At 34.9% G+C, this 9,958-nt stretch overlaps 1 protein-coding gene across 2 annotated transcripts; it reads right to left on the bottom strand.

The window, feature by feature from the left end:
- Positions 1-225: 225 nt before the first annotated feature.
- LOC129876232 (phosphatidylinositol/phosphatidylcholine transfer protein SFH6-like) lies at positions 226-7,693 on the bottom strand. 2 transcript variants are annotated; one of them, XM_055951603.1, is made up of 14 exons: positions 7,459-7,693; positions 5,940-6,240; positions 5,038-5,137; positions 4,664-4,930; positions 4,479-4,556; positions 4,286-4,387; positions 4,140-4,189; positions 3,918-4,017; positions 3,582-3,671; positions 3,376-3,492; positions 3,034-3,166; positions 1,386-1,789; positions 837-911; positions 226-578 (listed from the first exon to the last, which is right to left on the bottom strand). In XM_055951603.1, exons 1-14 carry the CDS (start codon positions 7,490-7,492, stop codon positions 558-560), a joined length of 1,872 nt encoding a protein of 623 aa, XP_055807578.1. In that variant the 5' UTR covers positions 7,493-7,693; the 3' UTR covers positions 226-557. The 2 variants fall into 2 exon arrangements, with proteins under 2 accessions (XP_055807578.1, XP_055807579.1); XM_055951604.1 differs by having other exon boundaries at positions 3,376-3,489.
- Positions 7,694-9,958: the final 2,265 nt, after the last annotated feature.

Below are 9,958 nucleotides of genomic sequence, written 5' to 3'. Positions count from 1 at the left end.
CCAATTTTTAGTTACACCTCTTAATATACTTTAAAGGCAAATGGTGCATAATTTAGGCAATGTTGATTCTATCTAAGTACTTCTTTAGTGGTCCAACCTTCCTCCAGAGGATGCTACTACCTAGGAGGATCATGACTTTCTCGAGTCTAAATTTCCTGATTTCGATCCTTGAGATATTTTCAAAGGTGCAAGGTATGTTATGACTATAGAAGTGGAACAACGAGCTTTAACCTAATTAGTTTTGCATTAACATTCATTTCATTTGTTGCTCTAACTTTATGCATGAACTTGTGAAAACACCTTATTGTCCCCCTTAAACATGATTAGTAAATGTTCTGCCACTTTGGGGACAAAAAGTTGGTACACCTCCTAGTAGGTCTGGCCACTTCAACACGAAACATACTAAAATTCATTCTGCCAAAAGCATAATTATCAGGAAAAAAAACGTGCCTTATACATCAAATCCACTGCACAAGGATTAGGATCCATTACAAGTATGTTCTCGTCAACATTCGGATACTTTTGTTGAAAGTCGAAGCTCCACCTTTTAAGGGATCTTAAAAGCAAAACTTCTTTTTCTGCAAAACAAGGTAGCAGAGATACAAATCAACAATGAGTCTTAAAATTTCTAAACAAAAATACAAATGAATGCACAATCATATACCACACAGCGGGTGCACATGAAATACTGCTCAAAGCCTTTTCATTCTTTTAGTTCATATGCACCGAGATTTTTCTCAGAGGTAGTTTCCACTATATGATATCAACTTCTCATCCTACTTAGGCTCATTCATAATTTAATGCTGTCTAATTACCAAACAAATCTGAAAACTCACCTGAAATTTTGCAGCTTCTTGACCATCAATGTATGCAAGAAGTTCCTCTTGTCTCATCAAAGCCTCATGCAAAGCCTGTTTTTAAAAAAGAAGTAACATTATCAACTAAAAAACCAAGAAAAATCAGATAAGTGATAATTAGATGCTATTATTCTCAGCAACCCAACACTTTCTGTAGATGTTGTTATCCTCAGCAGCCCACAACATTACATAATGAATGCATGCTGAAACAAGTCATAAGTTTGACAGCCTTATCAGCATAACCATGGAATATTACTTTCAAGTTGCAAGCATGCTAGCGATCAAACTAATCGTCAAACTCAAACCTACTCTCTCCTCGCTATTTGCTATTGTTCCTGGCCTTGGCAAACACTTCAAAGGATAAAGAGTCTCTAATAAGACCAACCCATAACCTACTTTAGACTAAATTTATTAAGCCTTATCACACAAATTAAACACTAGCTAATCTTGTAAACATGAAACTTGCAAGTTCTGGTGAAGCAAAACTGGTTTCGCTCGTATTCACATTCAATATCTTTAAACATTTACCTTCTTGGTTGCAATTAACTCAGCTTCCAGGGCATCCACACGGCAAACAGCAGCATTTAGCAGTTCCTCCTTCTCATAAGGCATCTCAGATGGCTTTTCTTGAAGTGTATTTACTTTGTCCTCAAGTTCACCCAATTTCTTCAGAACAACAGAAAGCAGTTGAGCTTCTGTAAAGGCTGGAGTTGGTGAAGGTGGCCGAAACTCCTCATTACTGTTTGCATCAAAGGTGAATTCTTGAACAGCTTGGTCTTGACCAATTGATGGATCTGGAAGTTTCTTAGTTATGCGGCATAGCACTGAATGGAAAAGCATCAACACAGTCGTGAAGAAGGCCATAAGAAGTCCTAATATCTGAGCATTAAAACCACCTGCAGGCTTTTGAGAATTTGGTGGTGGAAGTATCCCTGAATAAAAGGTAAATAGCCATGTACATCATGTCAGTATAAATTTGAGAACTTATAGCGGACTAATAAAAAAAGAATATGGTCAACAGGCAGCATAAATTCCCATATTAACCACAGATGTCAGCAAATTCCAGCTTTACGACCAAAATAGAGCTTAAAGCAAAACAGACAGAATAACGTTCACACTCTTTGCGCCCAACACAGATTGTCTTGGATGCAGGTGGTAACACAAGCAACACTGAGTACTGCATGCAACTAAAAACCCAAGTTAAGACTAATAATACATGTGAACAATATACAGGGGTGGCTCAACGTAATCGGAGGCCTAAAGCGAAATTTTAATTAGAGGCCTAAACTCAAAACAAACTTCAAATGTATTTATTTAAAATTTATTTTTCTTACGCTTTTTAAATGCAAATTATTACTTAATATATTTTACTAGATGATTTCTTCAAAAAAAAAAATCAACTATTAGTTTTATATAAGATTTTATCAATTTAACATTGAAAAACATCCTTTCATTGAGCCAGTATTATATGAATTGTTAACATGATTCTATAAGTAACAAATTAACAAATTTTAAACAAAGATAAGAGTTAGAACCATAGAATCTGATTCAAGAAGTTAATAACTTGGTATACCCCACTTTAATATGCTTGTTGTAGTGCTTGAAAATTTAAGAAGAAATTTAAAAAAAAAAAAAAAAAATTGCAGTTCACTCTGTTCAATACTTTTTGACTATTGATTCATATTTTTGATAGAATATAACTTATCAAAATTAGGAGGAGCAGAGTACAAAAGGAGTTAAGAAGAATAAATAATGTGAATGTTAGCGAAGAGATTGTAAAAAGACAAAAGAATATTTTATTGATTTCTTCTATTTGAATGGGGTTAAAGAGAATAAATAATATAATTTATTTTTTAAAGAAAATGTACTTTTTATCATAAATAATCAGTTTTTTTCTATGCAAAAATTAACACATAATTTATTCTTGGTAAAAATTTGGGCCCCCCAAAATTGGGGGCCTAAGGCATATGCCTTATTTATCAAAGCATAGAACATGCCCTGACATTATATCGAATCACAAACAGGCAGTGCATCCAAACTACAGTGCGCTCTTTCTAAACCATTGAATAAGTGCATACTCAAGTCTAACTAAAAGATTCAGAGACTCTTATGCTTCCCACCCCTTTTTCCTTTTCCTTGTGTGTGCAAATGCATGTGTTCTTTGCATAAATCTAACCTTTGGAAATGGAGGCTTTATGAAAGGATGTTTGCTTCTTCAACACAGAATCAACCGCCTTGTCAACCATGGGAACATATTCATCATATCCTGACAAGCTTGCAGAGTAGCCTGACATTCCAATACCCTTAGCCTGTTTGATGAAAAAAGACCAGTATCATGATAAGAACAGCATAAAAAGAAATTTTATTCAGGAGGGGAATGGGGAAGGAGATTTTTTCATGAAATCTAAGGGATTTGCGTGCCTCAGTGAAGAGAATTTTTTTTTTTGGTTCTCTCCAATTAAAAAATAAGGATAACTCATGAAATGATTGAAATCAGGTGAATAGGGAAGAAATATACCTCTTCACGGACAGGAGTAAGCCGAAGATGTGAATAATTCCTTACAGCTTTAGGGGAAGCAATATCTTCTGCTTCAGATCCTGATTCTGCGGTGGAGGTATCACTACCTTTTACCTGCTAAAATTCAACATACATGTACCAATCTTCAAATATAGTTGAAAATTTAGAGTATTCTCATAATTTAGGAAAGACAGTAGAAGTCATACCATGGGGAAGCGAGGCTTAGCATAGACTACCTTTCCTTCGCTGTTTACAACTTTAACGACCTGTCTGGCACGCCGTGCTTCACCAATCATCTGGCATCAAAGAAGGAGCACCATTTTCCCAGTTATTTAAAGTTGAAATAGCTCTTCATCAAGGGAGCAATAATTGTTCGTTACTTAAAACATCAAGAACAAGTAGGCCACCCTTGTTCCCAGCAAAGAAAAATGCAGAAAATAAATGTGACGGAAAGAAAAAAGATCATTCCTTCCCAAAAAGGTGAGTAAAAGAACATCTTTCGAAATAAAATTGCTCTCAGATGTGAAGGTCTAGAACAAAACCTTTAATATCTCCGGATTTTGCCATGGCCCTTTATCCGAGCGAAGGCAACCTCCTTGATCTGCACATGTACAGGTTCCACCGAAAAACTCTGGCAACTCACTGCATAAAATAAAAATCAATAATACAACTTTTGAAGAAGGAAACTTTCTGAAATACCATCAAAGGCAGAAATAAAGCAATTTTTTCCTTGTACAGTGGAAAAGAATTCTTAACCCCTTTACCTAGCATCAACAATTTCAAGCAATTTGTTTTGGTACTTGTTTCCAAGAACCTATCAGAAATATGACAACAGAAGCAAATAAGTAAATATAGCCAAATAACTGATATTACAGCACTTTGAGGTGGCAGCAGAAGAGCATAGACAAACATGTATCTTCGAGGTGGTCTTGGGATCCAAAAAACTCTTAACAGTACTCCACAGCAGCCTAAAGCCAGGTCCAGCATTGATGATAAACATCTGATGAAGCGTCTGCACCAGCCAAAATGTAGCAAAATGTGTTAATGAACACAAAACTATAAAATACCTTATAGTGTTTACTGAGATAGGAATATAATCATGCCTCAGGATAATTATCACCATCAATCTTCTGAAGTCGTAAGATGAGCTCCCTGGCGCTCTTGGTAAAGTTTTTCAAACCCTGAGAAATCAACAAAACAAAATGAAAATATGAAAACCCTAGAGTGCTAAAATGAAATCAGAAATCACGACACATTACCGCAAGAAAACAAATTCTAGGTAACATACCACTCCCTGGACATCCAAAATAGTAGTGCTTGAATCAATCTGCCTTTTTGCAGCAACAGTACATGCTGGAAACTTGATTGCAAAAGTTTTCTCGAACTCTCTTACATGGTTTCTGATGTAACGGTCCATTGTTGTAACTTGCATAAGTTTGGTGGGATCAACTTTCCCTAACCTTTCAATGTATACTGGTCTTCCCTCCTTATCAATCCCATGATAACCTTGGGGGTAGTATTTCGAAACTTCATCCTGCTCTTGGAATTGAAAATCCTGAAGGAAAATTTGGTGTGGGAAATATTTCAGAATAAATGAAATCACTAGCATCTAATATATGAAGAAATACTGTGACAATCCATCACTTGGAAAAATTATATTACATGGATAATTGTGTCAGCACCAAATTCCTTCCTCCACTGAAGCATATCAGCCCACATATGCTTTGCTTTATCAATATCAAACTTCCTTGCCTTCAGAAATCTACAAGAAACTCATATGTTATGACCAATAAAATGACAAAAACAAGAATAGACCACCAGATAGTTCTTAATGAAAAGCCTCAATCTAATATACCCTCTGCCATTTTGCCTATGAGAGCATTAACCTATGCTCACAATGTCTTTACCATTTTTTTCCTTTTTTGTGTTTGGTAAGCTCAGAATGTCTACCACTTCTGATATTTTGTTTCAGTCTGTAAGGCCTGATGGAGAAATTCATCGACAAAGTTGACATATGATATCCAGAGTAAATTTCATAGAAGACCTCTTGACCAAAGCAAACTAAAGAGCAAAATATTACTTTCATGTGTCATTGTAATAGACAGACCCACAAATGCAAGCAGAGATGAAATGTATGAACGGGCTCTCCATGGATTGTTTTAACAAATTCGAAAAAATAGAACAAACCAACAAAAGAAAAAGGAGCACTAAAATGAAAGATTTTGTTTTAATCAAGGATTGGAAGAACAGGAACCTGGCCTAACTACACGATGGTCCAACAAAAACCCATTTCATAAATTGTTTTTTTTTCGCCCATACTCATTTTTTTACCCTGATTCACAGTCCGACAAAGAAGCTTTATGTACGCATTCTAACTTGCAACTAACATTTTGAACATGATAAGGGTATTGAAACTCTCTCTAGACAAGCAATTGAAACTCTCTCTATACAAGCAATCATAATATACTTAACAGAAAAACTATCACAAGAAAACAGAAAGCAGGATATATCTTAATCAGTTAATGCATAAATACTTGAAGAAATTAAAGATAACAGTGTATCACCTTAGCATCATATAGTAGTCATCATGTCTCCCAGGTAACAAATCATCCGAAATTAGTGCTTGCCTAAATTGGTCCACAGCTTGTAGCTCCTCCTCATCGCGAATATCCTCAATTGAAACAGAGCTCACTCGTCCATCGCTCTTTCTTCTGCCTTTCTTCTTAAGAGAATGTTTAAATTTTGTTGATGCATTTAATGCTTTCTTTTTCAGCGAACCAATTCGTGTCCTCCTCTCATCCTCTGAGTTCTCGAAATCAGATTTTCTTTCTCTTCTCTCATCGTGTGTGGATGACCCCTCAAAGCCTGTCAACAATGAAAAGGAAACAATAGGAAAATCAATCACATAACACAGAGAAGGGTGAAACTTGAAGCTATTTACATATGAACTAGACCCTATTTGTTAATGGCACAAACGACCTAAGTATGTAGACAATTAAGGTTGACACGCTTTTTTTCCTATGAAACTCCATTTGAATTAAAAGAACAAGGTCAATCAAATTCCAATCTAATCAGTCAGCACAACAAATCCACTATATTCATTTGATTTTATTCAAACATATTCCTTAAATTAAGGATTTGGTATAGTTTGGCCCGTTTTACAGAATACAATTGAAAAGTCCTCTTCACCCTAAGCTCATTCTGGATCAAATTTCACACTTTTTTCCGGAACCAACTGTAATAGCTTACAAATATGAAGAGCAGAATGCCATGAAACTATATGTCAATCAAGTTCCATCAAGCAAGCACCTAATAGAGTGCTAGAAGATTCTCGTTGACATCATGAAGTGTGCATGGGAAGTCCAGCATTTTCTAAAATGGGAACTGAAAATGGCTGAGCAGAAAAAAGTGAAGAACGTCAACTGCGGCATATTGCCAAAGAGGAATGTCGAAACTCTTTGGACCAGAGTTGAGGATAGCCTTTCACCACAATCAAACCACACCCCTGTAAGAAGGCATGTGGGTTATTCCTTTTATTAATTTCATTTCAGTTTTGCATCCAGAATAATCTCTGAATCAACACTGGAGCACTATCTTTCATTTTGCAATTCCAAAACTCAATAAACTCACCCCACCAGAACCATTAAAGAAAAGAAACACCCAAGCTGTAGTTCCTTAAAAATAACCAAGAAACCTTCCCACAGTTCGACTTCAGTCAACCATATTACTCAGCCAATGTGAACTTCAAAAGCATATAACCACTCTCAAACCCAGATAAAGGCAGAAGGTTATACAAGTTTACAATCACCTAAAACATAGTCTAACTAATAAACCCCCTCAAACCCTAAAAGCTAGAGAGTAATGGCAAGTTCATTATCAGTGTAAATATCACGAAACCTCTAAATACTAATTCGAGATTGATGCATAATTACATTAACACTAAAGAACTAAAATTCATCAATTTACACCTGTTTCATCAATCATAAAAACTCAAAAAATAAAAAAATTAATGTACCTAAAATTCAGCAATGCAGTTGAAAATCAGTAAAGAAATTAATCAAAAGCAAAAGAAGGTCAACTCACAAGGCATCGCAAAGCGATCTAATGGACCTGACATAGCCGCCGGCGATTACCCAAATCAAGCACAAAATCTTGATGATCAGTAGATCCGAGAACACAAAATTCACTGTAAGTCAAAAAAATAATCAGTAGATCAAAAAATCACTGTAAACCCCAAAACTCTACCAAAAATCAGTAGATGAAAAATGAATATTCAGTAGGTGGAAGAAGGAAAATGAGAAGAAACACAGCTGAAGGCTGAAGCCACCTTTTTGGAAGTACTGAGAAAGATCGGACGGCTATAAATGCATCAAAATATTTGTAACGGAAAAGTGGAATTCATAGGAAATATTAGGGGTATTTTAGGACTGAAAATTAAAGACACCAAACACAAATTGAGTCACGCGGATTGTCAGGATGGACAACTGTAGAGTGCTATAGAATCATAAAAGTTCCAACTAAAAATAATACTAGTATTTTTTTCTCTTATGTGAGCATGAAATTTAACAAATATGATAAGATTTTATAATGTTTCAAGATAATTCCTTAAAATAAATATATTTTTAAATAGAAGAGTTCATTTTTGTGGATTTTTTTAAAATTAGTGGAATCTAATCTGAATGTAATATTGGGTAAATTAGATAAAATCTCTATTAAGTTATACTTCTTACACAAAAAATAATCAAAATGTATAGTCAATGTATATCTCATGTATAGGTAAACTATATTATATAATCAGTGTATATTTTCTATGACTTTTGAACAGCTATAGTGCATAGTTAGTGTATACTTCCTATAACTTTTGACTATTTTTTTATATAAATAAAACATGATTATATTTGTTATAAGCTAATTACTTTATTGTATATATTTGAAACTATTCCTAAAATATTCATACCATCCTTAACTACACTATAATGCAACCCATAAAGTTACTTTACATAATTTAGACAATGTTTCAATACTTACCTAAATTGGTTAAAAAGAGGAGTTTAAGAACCTTAGAGGATTGTCATGGAGCCACAACCTTCTACTGACTTCCAAAAAATATAAACTCAGAGTCAAATGATAAATATTGATGAGACGAACCCAATGCAACAAAAATCATCTCAAATTTTGTCCACAATTCCGAAAAATCACAAACTACAATTTGATTTTTGTGGCAAAATTCCAAGAGCAAAGTATCAGTCATTTTCAAAATATTTCTCAATCAAATTCTATTGTGATTCATGATGTCTCACCTATTGGGGATGATAGGGCATCACTAGATCTACCTCTCCACTAATTCTCAGAATATTCCATCTTGTTATTTGTGTAAGATCCCGAAAGTTGGAAGGCCAAAACAAGGGGGAAAATTTCAAAAAACAAGATTGGTGCAGACCTTATGAGCCTACCTACAGTCTGTAGGAGGCCAACCATAGGTGACCTGAATCAAGTTGGAAATTTGGTCAAGTATATCTCGACCTACGAAGTGGTCCTACAGGCCATATGAGGTTTGACGACCCGTAGGAAAGGATCGTAGAAGGGTCCTAGAAGTTGGGAAATTTCTGAGTTTCGAAACTTTTCCTAAGAACAAGTAGGACGGTCCGTAGGTGGTTGAACCTGCCATAGAAGTAACTCGTAGGTTGAGGTTCAAAACTCATATTTTCAGGGTTTTAAAAGTTGTCAAGATGAATGGGTCCTACGACCTATAGGGTGATTGACGACCCTTAGGACAGGTTCGTAAGTTGAGTCATGAGTTTTGAATTTTGGCTAAGTGTTGGTCTGATTCTACGATTTGTTCCTCCGATATGTCAACTGACCTACGACCCATAAGTCCTCTCTCATGGGTCAATCTGGTAGTTTTAATGAGAGGCATCTTGATCTTTTTCTATTATTTTATCCATGCACCTGGACATTTTGGGGTATTATGCAAAGCCTATAACTAATATAACCTTCAAATTTCTACCATTCCCTCTTATTTTCTCAAAATCACTCTAAGGCATCACAGATTCTCTCCCAAAAAGACTCTTTTTCTTCATCAAGCTAGGATTCTAAGATTCAAAGCTTTCCTTCAAATTTCAAGGTTGATCTTTATCAAGGTATGTGGAATTCATCCATGGATCCTTTCCATCCATGGAGTACCGAGAATTTCTCTCTTCTTTTATCAATTCAAATTCCCTCAATTCTACGGCTTTGATTAAATTGCACATGGGTCAACACAATTATGATTTATTTCAATTTCAATAGCTCATTCGTGCATGATTTGAGTTAAATTACATGTTTTCAATAAGTTTTTCAATGACTCATGCATTATGCTGTGAATTTCATGTTTCAAGCTATGAATTTATGATCAAAGAATTATGGATAATGAATGAATGATTATGAAATTTATGTATTATGATTCAAGTATATTTCAAGTATAAAACCATGAATTGTGAAAGGTTTTCTCACAATATGCAAGTTATGATGATTTGGATGCTTAGAAAGGTAAGTATCCAGAAGTTCAAATTATAATCATGGCTTTCAAAGAGCTATTATTATG

The sequence above is a fragment of the Solanum dulcamara genome, chromosome 12, assembly GCF_947179165.1.
Source record: "Solanum dulcamara chromosome 12, daSolDulc1.2, whole genome shotgun sequence".
Classification (NCBI taxonomy): domain Eukaryota; kingdom Viridiplantae; phylum Streptophyta; class Magnoliopsida; order Solanales; family Solanaceae; genus Solanum; species Solanum dulcamara.
The sequence above is the reverse complement of the archived record's forward strand: the minus strand, read 5'-3'. Positions and strand labels throughout refer to the sequence as shown.